Genomic DNA, 17,109 nt, shown 5'->3' on the forward strand with positions numbered 1-17,109 from the left:
TATATTTCAGTCCACTTATTTAAAAAAAAAAGTATAAAAAACCCAGTTTCCAAATGCTACAAAAGTATTACACTCCAGATATTTTTAAAAAGGCTTTAAAAAATAAATTTAAAAAGTATTACTACCCTAGCTTCCAAATGTAGATGCCCATCCCAACAGTAGGGTCTTATTTAAAATGAGATCACAAACTTTAGTGGGAACTCACATATTCCTCTGCAGAGTCAGAAATCCAAATATAACATCATTTGGGCAAAGAGGTAAATTAGTAAGTATAATCCATAATAAATGAAAAGCAAAACTAGACTTTTTGACCACAATGCCAAAAATTTTTTTTCCCAAGTTATCCGCAAACTGGAATCAAAGACAAAAATTTTGGCTTTCAAAGTCTATCATACTCTTGTAATGGTAAAAATGATTTGGCAGGTTAAGGATAGGTTTCTAATCATCCTATCTTCTACTTAACACCATTTACCAAAATACTGCACTGCGTTAAGGGAGTTATCTCAATGGCAACGAAAAAGAGATCTTAACACTAATAAGTTCTGGGTCCCTCAGAAAATATCAGTGAATCTAGAGCTTATGCAGTTTAAGGAAATTTTGTGGATTTCCACCCCTCAATCCTGACAGCTGGGGTGTGCACATCCGATCTGAATACTTTGTTAGGCATACAGGAACCGAATTTCTGACACTGCAGGTAACTCCTACACAAACTCTTCTTTCAACTTTCTGGCATCTGGTCAAGTACCCATCCCTAGTCCACATGCCCTAGAAAAACACAGGAACCAGTTCTAGGACGTGGTTATCCACCTAGCACCCCACGCTCCACCCCGAGACTACTAGCCTTCCGCCCTAGCTCAGCCCACCCCGGCCAGCCCAGCGCAGCAGAGCCGGACCCAGCCTACTACAGTCCTACCGCTCCGGCTCTCCGAACTTCCCCCGCCCACTCCGTCCACGTGAACAGGACCCCGCCCCCCCGCGCCGCGCTCCACCAATCAGCAGCCACCTCGCCCAAGATCCGGTCTCCAACGATCCCCTTTCAAAAAGTCAGCTTACACCTCCCGCCTCAGTCCCGCCCCTTTCCTACCTCCCCGCCCCTCTGGCCCCTCCCACCTCCCCAACTACCGGTTCCCCTCCTCCCCTCCCGTTGCCCCCTCCCGCTCCCAGGCTTCGCCCCGCCCCACCCGGGACAGAGCACTCGCCCTCTTCTCGCGAGATCTGAGCGTCCCCCGCAGCGGCCGCTCGCTTCCCCTTCTCGTCCTCCCACCCCCCTCCTCCCAATCTCTCCACTCTCCGGCTCTCTTCCCTCCCTCCTCCCCCCTCCACCCTCTGGGCCGGATCTCGTCTCGCTGAGGCGGAGGAGGAGAAGGAGGAGGAGGAGGACGTTCGGCCTGCGCAGTGAGATGTTTGTCCGTCGCCGCCGCCGCCGCCATCGCGGAGGAGCGCGATAAAGGGAGCTGAGCCGGGCGTGAGGGGCATCCCGTGGAGCCGCCGCGCCAGCGCAGCCCCCCAGCCAAGCCCGAGCCGCCGGAACCCGAGCCGCCGCCGCCACCGCCGCGGCCGCCCAGGGGCCGGCCAGCTCCCCAGCCCAGCCCGGGGGCCGCGCCGCCGCCCCCAGCGTCGCCCCTCGCCTGCCCGCCCGCCCGCCTTAAATGTGACACCGGCGCCTCGGAGTGCGACCCGAAGCAGCCGCCGGGGAGGGGACGAGCACCATGTCGAATCTGAGCAAAGGCACGGGCAGCCGGAAGGACACCAAGATGCGGATCCGGGCCTTTCCGGTGAGTCTTTTCTCGGCGCCTGGAACCCCGGGTTGGGGGCCCGGCCGAGAGCCGCACGCGAGGCCCGGGCTGAACTCCCCCAACAGGCCGCAGGCCCGGCCTCCCCTCCCCCACGCCGCCGGCCGCGGGGCGCGAGCCTTCCCGGCAACGGGGCGGCGCGGGGCCCCGGCGCGGCCGCCCTCCCGGGCCGTTCCCCGCGCCCGTCGCCCGAGTCTGGCGCCGCTCCCCCGCCCCGGAGCTGCGCCTCCGGTCGCCCTGCGGGCGTCGGCTGCGGCCGGGGCCCCTTCGCTGGTCCCAGAACCTCCCCACGCTCCTGGGGTGTAGGCCCAACCCCTAGTACTCCGCTCCCGCTCGGTTCCCGGGACTCCCAGCCCTGCAGGGATGGGGACTGTCGAAGTCCTCCTTGTATGGGGCGTGTGTGTAACTTTTCACGTGGGGGTTTCGCTGCGGTTGAAAAAAATCACCCAGCCTAAAAGATGGCCAGCCCAACGATGAAGGGGACTGTCCTCTCCCTCTCTTCCCCTCCTCAGGAAGGGCTGTGCCATCCACCTGCCCCCCACGCAGTGACAGTGGTTCCACGTAATGCTCCGTAGTAATATACCAACAACGTCCTGTGTGTTTACAGCGTCTTTTATCCACAAGCTTCCAAAGCACTTTACAAACTCTCTTGTGCAGGAATTGCCTTGCCAATCAAGGGGAAATAAGAGAAAACAAATTGGACGATTGGTTCTCCATTTCTGAGCCATGGAATCCCAAAAGAATGAGTAGTCACCACCCTGAGTTGCTTTACTCTTAGGGACAGCAAACGTAGTCTGTGTAGAAACTTTCTTTTTTAGCATTACGTTGAGTCATACCCTTGCAGTGTTTAGTATATAAGGTATAACTTTGGATGTCATATCTGATTCAGATAGCCAATGGCAAACAAAGTGTACTGTTGGAACAGAGGAACTGGACATACTTGCTCACGTTGCTACAGTAACAGGTATATGTCAAGGTAGACAAACTAGCAGTGGAACAGAAGATTTTAAAACAGTAAAACTAGAGAAAGATCTTGGGTTTCCTTTCTTAGAATCACAAACACAGTATATGATGCGAGGAGGGAAAAGAGGGTTTGTGTTCACTTCATGAAGCATGCTTTTTCTAAAGTGTAGTTTGCACTTTAGAGGGAAGACTTATTAATATAATTGTCCTAGTTGAGTAAGAAAGCGACCCAGAGAACTTGAGGACCTCTCTGAATTCTTAAAATTTAGAAGAAGGAAATACACTTTATGCAGAACTCTGAAGTTGTAATAACATAAATATTAATATCAATGTGAAGACTCTAAAGGCTTTATGTAAATAAAGGGAGGATGTACTCAGGAGAATTAAATGTTTTGATGCTCATTAAAGGGATTTTATATTTTTGAAGTTTTTTTCCCTAAGTAATCGTGAGAAAGTACAAAGAAAGTGAGAAATGTTGACAGAAGAGAACTAATGAGCTTCATGTGCACGTTTTTACTTACAATGAAACAGTGAACTGGGTTTATGAATTTGTGAGTAATGTTAGTTCTCCTGCTAAACCAGTTCTGAATATTTTTAGCAGAATCTAGAATTACTCAGAATTTTAAATAGTTTAATACAAGAATTTTTTAAGAAAAACTAGCTATTCTTGAAGTCTGAGTTTTTCTAATTCAGATTATTACTAAAATGTGGAGTAATTCACATCTGCCATCAGCTTACTTCTGTGGATATTCTGATTAACCAGTTGTACCTTTATGGTAGTCAAGTCGTTGATCTCTTGGTTTTGCCTGTTCCTACCTGTTCTTCCATTCCTTCATTCATTCAACAAATATTACTGAGGACTGTGTGCCAGGCACTGTCCTAGGGTCTTGGGATATATCGGTATAGCTTGAAAGACCAGTATCCCTCCTTTCTGGATCTTGTATTGTTGGGAGGAAGTGGTGGGAGAGAATTTCATTATTCCTTTAGCTGAAGAGTATAATAGTATGTGACAGGTTACCACATACTACTGAAACTGATTCTTTTTTAAGCAGCATTATGGTCATGAGCTACTTTAGACCCTTTCTGTCTATAACTTATTGCCCTCTTAAGTTTTTCTAAAATCCTTAAATGAAGTTTGTAAGTGGCTAGTGTTTGGTATTCAGTACTTAATATCTGCTAGTTTTTAAAAGCATTAAGATTTTTTTTTATTTCATGAGTGTTAACATCACTCATAAGTAGTTCCTACTGAAAAGAACCATTATATTTTTTAATGTATAAATTTTAAAGTCGTAGTTCTTTGAACCTTCGTTAAGGATGGATACATACCTCAGTGGTGTGGTATTTCACTGATTAATTTGGTAACAGTGCTTCTAGACCTTCAGAATTTTTTTTTTCCTTCCAGGTTAGCAGTCTTTTACAGAACTATAGTCTGCATGGATTGCTAGTCAGAAGTAGTAAATGCATATTATTCCATAAAGAAAATATTGTGTTTATGTGTACTCATGTGTGCATACTTAAAACTATTGTATTTTACATTACCATTTGAGATAGACAGTTACTCTAAGGGAAATTGCAGTGTAACCGAAAGCCTCAAGTGCTCTTTTCAGAGTGTGTTTTATAAAATTGATGTGTAAAAAGTATAAAAATATGTTTCGGGATTGTTTTGTTTTCATTGCAAAATAGTAAGTGAAGGTACAGGATATTTTGTAAATGTGTAAACCTACTCCAGCTGTAGTCCCATCAGTAAAATCAGTTTCTGAGAAATTGGTTCTTTTTAAGGTGGGAAACAATGAAGAGCTTTCTGTACTTACAGATTGGTGATGGAGGAAATATTTATTCCAGTTTGTAAACTTTCCTGCAGTGGACAAAATACATACCATTTCACCTCTTTTGGGGTTTTTTGGTACCCAAAGTAACAGCAAGGGCCACAAAACTTTTTTAAGGAAGAAGTCTGTAGTTGGGAAGCTTCTGGAAACGATATGGATTTGGACCAAGGAATGCTGCCCCCAGAAGTTCCTGGTCCTCTTTCCTTGCTGTTGCCATGTGTCTCACTCCTGAGCTTTTATTCCACTATGTAGGATTAGTTGCTGTCAGGTGAACCTTTTGTCCTTATCTTTGAAAAGCCATTACTCACCATCTGTACTGTCCACTGTTTGTCCACATGGGCTTGAAAAGCTTGATTGGTTTGGAGGGGATATGGTTGAATGGAAATACTGGTCTCTCCTCTGATTTGCCTTCTTGACTGAGCCTTCAGAGTTTAGGAGACGTGTTATGAAAGTGATTGTCCTTAGAGTGTGATCTGGAAATGGTTTCAGTTATTGGTTCATAGAAGCATGCTAAATCATGATAATGAATCTCTGGTTGTGATGTCCACTCCATTGTTCTAGATGAGCTTCACAGAGCACCACCTGTGTGGCGTGAACAGTTACTGATGTAGAAGTTATTGTTAGATGGAACCCGCAAAATGACTGAGATTAGAAAGAGATGAATTTTGAGATCGTTTGTGATAAATACTTAAGAGCACAAGAATTTAACGACAAATGGGGACAGTTAATGTTTTTTTTTTTTTCCTGGCTATAGTGATATTTGCTGGATATGGGGGAACAGCTTTGATCTTCAAAATAAGTTTCTCACTTAGGGAAAGTAGTTGTTGCCTAGAACTAGCTGGACTGTGCATAGAGAAAGGCTGAATAATAGTTTTGGAAATCACAGGGTGGGGAATTAACTCTAAGTTTGTTTTTCATTCTCTAGTATTTTGTTACAGAGATGTTATGGAGTAAGATATAACATTCATTGAAGTGTTGCTTTCACTTAGACTGATTTTGTTCTATTTAATGGTTTTAGGACAGTCAGCTGTGTTGTAGCTGTTAGTACCTCTCAGGCTTTAGAAGTTTAAAAATAAAAAGATAAAGTAGTTATCTATAAAAGTGTCTATTTTGCATTATCTCCCTAGAAAGTTCAAAGGAGCCAAGAAAATTATTACTGCCAAATTATTAGTACTAAAGTTACTGAATTTGAAACAATTTTAGTAGTATAGAATATAATGTGAGAATTTGGCCTTTTAAATAATACACTAGTCACAAAGTCAGTTCTTTCAAACAAAATAAAGTGTCATTTGTACATCATTCATTCATTAAATGTAGCTAAGTAATAATAGCATTTCTCTATTTCAACAAGAATATATAATTAAGACTAGAAAAAGTAGTATGTCTTCCCTTTGTGTTATAAATTGGGAGACCTTAGAGAGAATTTTTTGCTGTTATCTTTATTCAAGAGTATCTGGGTGTTAACAGTTTTGTTAGATTTTTATAAAAGTTATTGGACAATTTGTAGTTTTAAATAATGGAACTTTGAAAATAGTTCTTGTTTGTCCATTGTGAAGTCAGTAAAAAAGTAAAAGTGCTACTAGTAAGAAATCACTGAGATAAAACATGAAGTACAGTTAGTGTCTTTCTATTGTGAAAACTATTCAGTAGTCTCTCAAAGCTATGAATTCATTTTAGTAGCTTTTCTAATTAGAAAAGTGATGCCTGTTCATGATAGAAAACTTAATAAATATCTAAACTTATAAGTAAGGAAATAAATATCACCTGTAACCCTACCACTTGGAAATAAGCCATATTAACATTTTGATGTGTTTCCTTTTAATCTTTCATAAATGTGTAAGCACACAGTAAAAATGAGGTATGACCTTTTCATATGCTGTGTTTTAAAAAATATAGTATCTTACTGTACATTTATTTCCATGTTAAATATATTGAAAACATGATTTTGAATGACTGGGTAATACTCTCCAGTACCTTGGCTTATCCATTTCCCTACTGACAGGTATTTTGATTGATTCCAGTGAATTCGTATTTTCTCTATTATAAAGAATGCAACTGTGACTATTTATTCACATAAGTATTTGAGCCCATCCATGATATGGAATTACTGGGCTCGACATAATTGATACATATTACCAAATGGACCTCCAGAAAGGTAGGAGTAATAATAGTGCCACTCACTGAATGCTTATCATATGCCATACACTTTGCATGTGTAAACTAATTTCATTTGCACAACTCTATAGAATACTATTATTATCATCTTTTTTACCGAAGAGGCCTTGAGAGGTTAAGTAGTTTGCTTAAGATCACTTTGCTTGTAAGTGGCAGAACTAGGGTTCTTTCTAACCTAGGCAGTCTGGCTCTAAAGTGAATGCTTTAAGAATTAATTACATCTCTCAAGCTTGTATCAGTAACATCTTGTTACTTGTTACTTGTATCAGTAACATACCAGTAACATCTACCATGTCTTAGCTAACTTATCTTTAATTTTATAGGTGAAAAAAATAGTACTTTAATGCTTTATTTTGCATTTCTTTGCCTACTTGTAAGATTAAAACTACGGATAGTCTGTAGGGAATTTTCATTTAGTTTTACATAGAGTATTCAACATATGTTTTAGAGGTATGACTAAAAAGTAAAGAGACTGAGAGCATAATAGTTAAGAGGGTGGGCTCTGGACTGTCAGAGTTTGAGTGTCGGCTCCACCTCTTTCTAGTTGTGTTATCTTTAACAAGTTACTTAACACTTCTAGCCTCAGTTTTCTCCTCTGTAAAATTAGAATATTTATAAGACCTATCTTACAGGGCTGTTAGAACAGGACCTAGCACGCAATTAACTATTGTTATACCAACATTTAGCCATGATTATGCCACAATTTATATATTAAAATTGAATGTTATTTTTGCAAGTAATTTTATTTAGTGTACAGTTATTTTAGTGATGCCGCCATTTTTTGGTGCTTACATTTTTAGAACTTCCATTTTGAAAAGCTTACAGAATCAATCTGTGAGCCACATTAAGAACTCAGTGTCAAAGGATATAGGTTTGGTACCACTGGGGTGCTTCGAAAGAATGCCACCGGCTCTTGGGTGAGGGGTAGATTCACAAGAGAAGATCCAATAGTGATTATCACATAATCATCGGAGCAAGTATGTAATCTTTCTGGGGTAACTTTATTGAAGGAGTAAACACTCATTTGGTGTGTACATTCTAATATGTACATTGTTTATCTAAAAATACATTTTGTTTTTATTTCCTTCCACCCTCTTTTTTGTTTCACTCATGAACTGGGCTGTGGTCCCCGCCCAAAGCTTATACCAGACACCCTTTTGAACCTGCAAGTCCTTAGCATAGTGTTAGACACAGTGTGGGTGGTTAGTGAATGATCGATTAAATGAGAAACTAGTCCTTTAAGACAAACCATAGAAATTCATTACTTAGGTAAGTCGATGCAGGTAGTATTCCAGAATGTTTGAACTCTTTTCAGCTGTAAGTGAAGTCTTAATTTGTAGGTCATTAAAGATCATGTGGCACTTCCCTTAAAGGTTAGTCAGCCTAATCTCCTAAAACTGTAATGACTTGAAAGTAAAGGTAGTATATACTGGCAGTAACCTTGGATTGGCGTGTCAGAAGACTTAATCTCTGGCCTAGTCTTTTCTGTTTACTAGCTGTACTCTACATTTTATTCCTTCCACCATGACACCTTCCTCCCAGCCTGTTGACTATACATGGTGATCCCCTACATCCATTGCAGGTTGACTGCCCTGTATCATCAGCCTGTTCTGTGAATTCTTTTCATCTGGAATTTACCTTTGCCCTGAGGATACAGGCTTATATTCCTGAATCGAGGTGTCTTTTTTCCTTATAATCCTTGAATCACTGGGCCCAGATGCCATTTATTTATTGCCACATCTATGATCCTCTTGTGTCTTGGGCCCTTGTGAACTATTCTTTTGAGTGCTTCTTGTGACCATCTCCTAACTTCGTACACATGCTCCCTCAGTCACTGAAGACTTCAATACCTTATTCACATACATTCTCTCTAGCTTAAATTGTAACTTTATCCAATGCATGTGGACAGAGTCATTCATTTATTCATTCTAAAGTATATTTATTGTGTGTTCCTACTAGAGGTCTGGCACTAAATACACAGTGATGATCAAACAGATCTGGCCTCTTCTGTATCACAGCGATCTTCACTGTGTCTTGGAGCTTGTCATCCCGCTACTTTAGAAATTGTAAACTTCAATATTACATTGTATCCTAGCTCCTTCATTTATTAGATGTAGGACTTGAGCAAGTCACTTAACTTCTGCCTGTTTTGTTTTCTCTTTTGTAAAAGGGAGAAAACGATAGTACCTACCTCATAAGATGGTTGTAAGGATAGAGTTAATGCATATAAAGCTCTTAGTGTCTGGCACATAGTAAACATTATAAATAAATACAAGCTGTTGTTATTTAATTATTCTATCCTACTTGTTGCTTGTTTCCTTCTCACATTAAATGTGCTCTTGGATTTCAAGAAGACCCCTTTCATTCTCCCAGGCTGTGGCGCCTGTTGCTAGTTGACCCTTCTTTCCTACTGCCTCCCCAGAGCAAGGCCAGAAATATCAGCAAAAAGCATCTTGAACCATTCCATTCATCTGCCTTCACTGCTCATATTTTTTAGACTATTGTGCACTCCTGGAGAAAATTCCAAGACTGTGGTCTCTAAGCTAGCTGGACTCTCAGTGCCTCTGGGCGATACTTTTGTGTCCCTGGTAAACTCCCTCTCCCCTTTCCTGCATGAGCTATTTCAGACTTTAATCACTGTCCTTAAGCTCTTTATTGAGAATTCTCTTATCTCTCTTTTTCAGGAAACTTAACTACTGAAGTTATCTTGTGTAAGTTCCTTCAGCTTGATTCTCTTTCAGTTATATTCATTAACCTGTATCTTTACTCATTCTCAACTCCTTCCCTTGGGTCTCAGAGAAGGAAGATGTTCCTTTTTCTGTCTTCCCTACCATGGTAACTACCATACCATCTCCCTTCATAGCCAAAATTCTTCAAATAGTCAGTATCTCCTTTATTGGAGCATGATTTTCTTTAGAGGAGGCAGCAGGTCTTTTTGTATTGATCTTTGTTAGTGCTGCACAGTAGTAGCCAATAATGTTGAACGAATAAGCTGACAAGACTCTAGTTTGTTTTCTCATCTTTAAGATGGGAACTATGGCAATCTATCTCACAGGTTGATTGTGAGGGTTAAAAGAAATAATGTCAGAAAGTGCTTGATAATAAACAGTGGCATCATTGAGACAGTTAAAATTATTTTCTAATCATAAAGTTAGTATTTTCAAGTAAAAGTAGTATGTTTCATGTAGGACACTTATTTTCAAACTCTTATAGGGTCTCCAGGACCCAGGAGGCCTAGGAGGAGTGGAGTAGATATCTTCAGAAGTTTCCCTCTCTAATCATTTAGAGCAGTTTGTACATTGTTCTATGTGTAGAAGATTTCTTTTTAAAGAGTTCTCTAACTATTGCTTTAAAATCACTGTCATTAATCCAGCCTTTTTAAAGTTGAGGAAAGTCCTACTTTCCCAAGTTGGTAACATTAACCAACTGGGAAATTGAGAACTGATCCTGTAGTTGTTGTAACCACTAATCCAGAGCTTTTGCTACTAAAAGAGCTTTTGCTGTTTATTTTTTTAAGTCAGTTTTAAAGTTGAAAATATAATTAAGTAAAATTTCTTAATTTGACTTCCATTTATCTAGTGATCATTGAGAAAGGAATGGACCTGAATTTGCTCTTTAAATGAGAAAGGTTACTGCTAAGCAAATGAATAAAGACTTCAAAGGGATATCTTTTACCTACTTTAAGAAAATACAAGATTCCTTAGAGACGGTTTTCTATAAAAGCAAGCCGTCATTGCTAAGAGGAATGCTTTAGCGTACTGATGGCAAGTCATCCTTATCTAAAGCAGCTCTTAACTGAGCAGCACTTAGCCTTTTCTATTTGCCCTGTCCTCTTGAAAGTAATCATGAAAAATTCTTTTTCTCCTTTCCTTTTCAATTTATTAATAGTATGAGAAGTTGCTATATAAGATGAGTAACTACAACTTGTTCAGTCTACCTTGTGTTAGGCTCTTTGAACTATAATTATCTCAAATTCTCAGAACAATCTTTAGATGTTACTTCTGTTTTAAATCTATCCTGGGGCTCAGAGAGACATAGTAAAATATGTGTATTACATATATACCTATGGAAGAGCAGAGCTGGAATTCAGATCCCAGGTGTATCTGTCTCAAAAATTCATGTTCTTTCCATTACACCACACTGCCTTAATTATATTCCGTTAAGAATTTGCTAGATTCTGAAATATTTACTTTCATAATAGGAATATATTGGAAAGTTAATTCTAAGCTTGCCGTTTAAATGATCACCCAGGGGCAGATCCAGGGCCCCTGAAGCTTATACACTGCAGTACTCTCTTTATAAAAAGGATTCATAATTAGTTTCCAGATCTTGGAAGGAGCTTTTGCAAGCTTTAAACCTCACTAGATTCAAAGTATATGCACCTCTCATAAGAGAATACAAGTTGTAAAAACTTTGAATCAATGGATGCCTATGTTGCTCAGTAAAATTTGAATATATAAATTGCTTAAGGGGGTCATAGTGTGTATTGATTTGAATAAAGCAGTCAAAATCATAACCAATAGGAAAGGTATATTAGTTGACGTATTTCTAAGTTAACACTTTCCTTTTTAACTTAAAGACTGATAGTACACATTTTTTAACTTTTTTCAATTAGAAATTTATCTTGTTAAATATATGTTTAGAAAAAAGTGATTTTATGTCTTTCAGAATGTATTAAGAAGTAGTAGGTTAAACAATGAAATGAATTTTGAAGTACAAGGATCAGGTAGTTTAAAATAAGCAAATGAGACATGAAAGAACTATATTATTTTGATGAATGTTATCATTAGCCAAAAAAACAAGTAATTTATTTGCTCCTATTTGTTTTCATATTTTAATTTTTAAAAGCCAGAAAGGACTTTAGAGAGAATATGTTCTAATCTTATTTAATATATGGGGAAGTGGAGAACTGGAGAGGGTGATTTTACCCAAAGGATACTTACGGCTTGAATTTATGGAAGAACCATGACTAGAAGCCTGATTTCTGGTTAAAATCTCTTTTCTCTAGACCAAACTGAAATAAGCATACAGCCTTAATAATTCAGTGTTAATATTAGCCTGTTAATTATAAATTGATTTTGTAGCATCAGACACTCAGGTGATTTGAGTTGACATGGTGTAACGGAAGGGTCCTTAGCTCAGGACACGTGGATTCCTTCATTGCTCTAACTAGCTGAGTGATCTTGGATAAGCTACTTAGCTTCAGTTTCTTCATTTGTAAAATGAAGAGATTTTAATTTGGGGTTTTCTTAGGCTCATTTCCACTCTTAAAATTTCAGTCTAGAAGGCGAATGCTGGTGTGTTCTCCTTTGCTCTAAAACATTTTGTGATGTTGCAAATGTCACCTATCTTTTCAGCCTTAGAATTTTCTTTAGAATAAGAATGGTATATTTCAGTGGTAATGATTAAATGCTAATATGAAGCAGTGGAAAAGTTAGCTATGTTCTTACATACTTCTTTTTGTGTAAGTTGGTAGTTTTAGAGAAATTTTGAGATTTGATATCAGATTTTTGTAATAATTTTATGTTATAGGCCTTTTGCTGTCATATCACATTTAGTTTATGGTTAGGTTCATTCAAAGACAGAGCTAACTGTGGCAATTTGTATTGTTTTGCATGTTTTTTTCTCTTTGGAGTGTGTGTAGCTGATTCTGGTATAAACTACTTTGTTATTGTCCGACAGTTTTATACATCTTTACACTTTATCATAGTTTTAGAAAAACTGGGTTTATCCATTTCAAAAAAAAAAAAACATAGCGATGTAAGCTAAAGAGAAGAAAGTATTGTCATTTTTTATTAAAATTCATAGTTTTAGATTGTTGGATAGAAATATGGAACTCAAACATGCACTTAGATATGAAGTATTTTTTGTCTGTAGCATTACTACTACTACTTTGAGATTCCATCCAAAAATATATGATTCTTGCTTTTCTATTATTTTTGTTTTCCAGATGAATGTTGAAGAGCTAGTTTATACACATGAGCCCTTACTATTATTGGGATTTAATAGTATATTGAGAAATACAGCAAATGTTTTTATAATTTTAAAGTGTTGATCTTACAGACGTAATAACTAATCTTCTTAATAGGGAGAGTCTCTATGTTTGAAGAGTTCTAGTCAAGATGAATATTGTATTCTCTGGATAAAACGTGTTTCAGGGTGCCAAATAACATCTCTTTATGTCAGGGAAAATAGCACCAATAGAACAGTGACAAACTTCTTGACTCAGAGAGAATACTTACGATCGCATGTTATTTGTTGTGGTCATCATCAGACTGTGAAATGTTACATATACATTTTTTCACATATGCAAAGATCATTCACAGAGATACAGTTGAAAGAATATTGTTAGTACTCTTAAGTCAGTTGTGACTTAACTGGACTTCAACAGGCTAATGTGAAAGCTTGAACTTAGTTTGTCTTTGAAAGAAATTGTTCCAAATTTTTAAATTGATTTTTGAACAGCCTGCTCATGTTGAGAACTGAAACGCAGATTATAATAACTGAACCGTCTATTGATGATCTAACTTTCTCATTGTAAATGTTACTGTTCTGTAATTTAGTGATATTAGAGGCCAGTTGAGTGTAGCTCAGCCTTAATTTGTGATTTCATAGCATTTTCCTGGGCTACTGTGCTTTTCTAATTGATAATTGTCATTATCAGCCATTACTTTTGGCAGCACAATTCCAGCACAGAAGGCTGTATGTTTCTTCCTTGTAGTAAAGAAAAAAGAAATTTATTGAGCAAGTGATGTGTGTCGGATGCTTTCACAAACTTTCTTAATTGCCACACAATACACCATCTTCTCCCATTTTTCTTGTTACAAGCAGATGAGGAAAGTGAAGGTTGGAAAGTTAAATAACTTGCCCAAAATCTGAATGTGTCCCACTGGGCTGTTTCCTCAAAGCTTGGATCTTTGGCTATCTTTTGATGGTTGAGGATGTTTAAAGATTAACTGATGAATAAATGGGATTATTGGAGACATCATAAGTCATTGTGTAGCAGCCATTGGTCATCAAATAGATTCATCATCATTACTAACTCTAATGGGACTGCATTCAAATCATCTAAGAATCATAACATGTATTAAAGAGGATACAGTAAAATAAGGGAACAGAGACTTGATATTAGTCTAAGGTGCTTATAATGTGGGTGGGAACTTCCTTACAAAATTTATGGCTTAGTTGTATTTATCTAGAATATTGCCATTCCTCAGATATTTGTACCAAAGCAACTTTTTTGAGGCTGAAGCTGAAAATTAAGATCAAGCATTTTTCCTTGTTTATTTTTTTCTAGCTGTGTCATTCTGAATTGCCTGGAATTTCAAATTCTCTCCCTTTTCCCCCACACACCCTGTTCTAAATTTCTTGTAGAAAATTATTCGCAGGGGACTAAAGACTTTTTGTCCTTTGTATGTAGTGGATGTGAAGAGTACAGTTCTCTTCCTTTTAGTTTTAATTGGCTCATGCTGTAGTTCTGCAGCTCTCAGTAATTACAGAACCTTCAAGATGTGTAAGTGTATAATAGACTGACATCCTTTTAAATGCAGCATTTTGAAGGTTTATGTTTTTATATCTTTTAAAGTAATGTAGATGAAAACCCAGAGATGTTTGTGAAAGAAAAGATTATTAGTGTTATTTTTGTTATTGATACTTACTAATTAGGGGATTATAATCCTGGATTGGGGACAGGGAAGTGGGCAAAAGTCACTTTTAAAAAATAAAGTCTTGATTTGGTTTCTAAGAGGTCTCACTAAACCATGGACATTTAAGAATACTCAATTATATCTTTCCTTTGAAAAAGAGCTTTTGTTTCTTTTCTTGCTAAATGAATTTACTTTGCTGAACACTTTGTAACTTGAGCTTGTTGGGGAAAGATGCAGTATAGATCTAAAATAAGCAAACATTAAATGTTTGTGTATATATGTATGTGTGCTTTTTATCATTTTATTGCTTTGCTGAAGCATTGTTACCAGATCCCTTCCTGAGTGTATTTGTAGTTATTGCAACCTGAGTAAGTCAGTTTCATCAATGGGATTAAAATCCTGCTTAAATACTTTGGAATATTACTTTAAAGTGTTAGGGCTTTTAAATGACTCTGAGTGAAGTCTAGACTGATGTTTTTAATGGTTAACATTGATGACTTTAGAGTTTATCATCTAGTCCTTTTAACTTTCATTGACAGTTAATGTTGTATTCTCTGTCAAGGATGGGTGAGAAATTCACCCGTCAATTCATCAGTAATGTAATTATTTTGCCACGGTTGTTGACATGTTCATTTGATGCCAGGACCAAAGCGGGTATGTAGCAATATGTACTTGAAGCCTGTTTCCTTGGGTGTATTGTTTTTGGACTTATTTGATTTAGGGAAAGACTGTAACTTGTAGATCTCCTCCTGAATAGGCTTTTTTTATCCACTATTTTCCTCCTAGTTAACATTTATTAATAAAATTAATGATTAAGCAGTCTTTTGAAGCATTTAGTTAGGTGAATGTGAAAATACTACTTGATATATGAAATTTGAGAGTCTTTTGCTTGTACATTATTGTACTTTATTTCTGTTTGGAAAATACATTTTTATTATTTTAAAATTACATTAATCGTTATATAAACACATTAAATTATTTTTCAGTATCATTGTGCTTAGTAATTCAAATGTTCATGTTTTCAAAATTGCATTGGTATAACATAGGTAAAACAACATTCCCCAGGCATTTGTTTATGGCCTTCTAAGTAACATTGAAGAAAAATGCACAATCCCTCAACTATCTCATAGTCTAATGGAGGAAGGAGATTCACAAACAGATAATTATACAGCAGTATGGTAGTGTAGTGATAGATATAACCTGAGTATTATGAAAGAGCTGAGAAAGAGTTGTTAGTTTTGCTTGAGGAGGTCAGGGAAGGATTTTTGGAGGATGTGACACCTGAGCTGTGTTCAAAAGCTATGTAAAGAATCAAAGAAGAGGCAGAAGAGGGGTGTATAAAGAAGACATGAGAGGGTGGTGTGTGGAGGGGAGGTGTGACAGCGGACAGGAATAACCACTGGTTTAATGTTGCCAGAAAGTGAATGCAAGATAGGTAGTAGTGAGTGAAAGACGAAGTCAGAGAAGGAGGCATAGACGGACTAGATCATGAAGTGTCATGTTCCCTTTTAAAGCACACACCCCACCCCCCCACCCCCTGTTGCTAATGAGAGGTGGGTTTTTGAACAGGAGCATGATGCTGATGTGGTTATTTTAATGATTTTGAGGAAGATGGATTCCAAGAGGTTATTAGAGTTCATGATGGCTGGAAGGCTGTTGCAGTAATCTAGATGAAAGTTTTAGGGCAACAGTATTCAGGATGAAAGATGGGGAGATATTTGAGAAATCTCTTGGGCCTGATGTTGGTAGCACTTGATGATTGGATGAGAAAGGGATGAGAGAGAGGAAAGAAGAAAAGTTAAGGCTTACGCTTCTAGCTTGTATAACTAGGTGGTTTATGTTGCTGCTACTGAATTAGAGAATACAGAAAGAAGATTTGGGTGTGTTTGGAGAGTGAGTTTACCAGAAATTTTGGACATGATAAGTTTGATATGTGTCTGGAAAATTTGGTTGGGCATATCCAGCAGGTGGTTGAATACAGTAGTTAAGGCTTTGGGGGAACTTCTGGGCTGGCAATATAGATTTGGGAGCAATTAACATGTAAGCCAGTAATTTATCTTCTTTGAGATGAGGACCAAACTTCTTGGGAAATCTGATAAGAGCTAGTGACTCACCATCCAGAAAAGAAGCGTACACACATTATATTTGCAAAATTTTATATGCAGTTTTAGGAGGCTCCAGAATCCCTTGCCAATCTAGAGCCTTGTAATTTTAGAACCCTAGAAGTATATATAGTAGTTGTAACTATGATAATGAATGGAAATGCAGCCAGTGTAGAGTGAAAAGAAAAACCAAGGACAGAGCTCTGGGGATTAAAATGATTTAAATGACACTGGAAGAATAGGAGATATGAAGTAGGGGAATATTGTTTGTGAAAGAAGGCTACATTTTACTGACTTTCATTTAGCATAGTTGTCCTCTTAAGGTACTTTTGTTTTAGCTGTTTATTTGCTGAGCCTAAAAACTGTATTTTTTTTTCCTGACATTTGATGCCCATAGATGAGAGTTCAAGAGATTCTGTCACTGTTATTCAGCATGTGAGGGATTATACAGTAGTCCCTCGGTATCCATGAGGGATTGGTTATAGGACCTCTTCAGATACCAAAATCTGAGGATGCTCAAGTCCCTTACATAAAATGGCATAGTACGGTCAACCCTGTATCTGCGAGTTCCATGGATATGGAGGGCTGACTGTACTGTGCCCTA

General features: G+C 38.3%; 1 protein-coding gene across 5 annotated transcripts in view; it reads left to right on the forward strand.

The window, feature by feature from the left end:
- Positions 1–1,237: 1,237 nt before the first annotated feature.
- The window catches only part of CUL3 (cullin 3), a 97,101-nt gene continuing 81,229 nt past the window's right edge, over positions 1,238–17,109 (forward strand). For 2 of the 5 annotated variants that reach the window (XM_082395847.1, XM_082395844.1), the window contains exon 1: positions 1,245–1,775. Coding sequence is in view for 3 of the 5 variants with exons in the window: in XM_082395844.1 (XP_082251970.1) it covers positions 1,710–1,775 (66 nt within the window). In the remaining 2 variants the exon portion in view is untranslated. Of the gene's footprint in view, positions 1,776–17,109 lie in introns of all 5 variants that reach the window. The other 3 variants (XM_082395843.1, XM_082395846.1, XR_014245734.1) reach the window with 2 other exon arrangements.

This window comes from Balaenoptera borealis (genome assembly GCF_965194805.1).
Source record: "Balaenoptera borealis genome assembly, chromosome: 6".
Classification (NCBI taxonomy): Eukaryota; Metazoa; Chordata; class Mammalia; order Artiodactyla; family Balaenopteridae; genus Balaenoptera; species Balaenoptera borealis.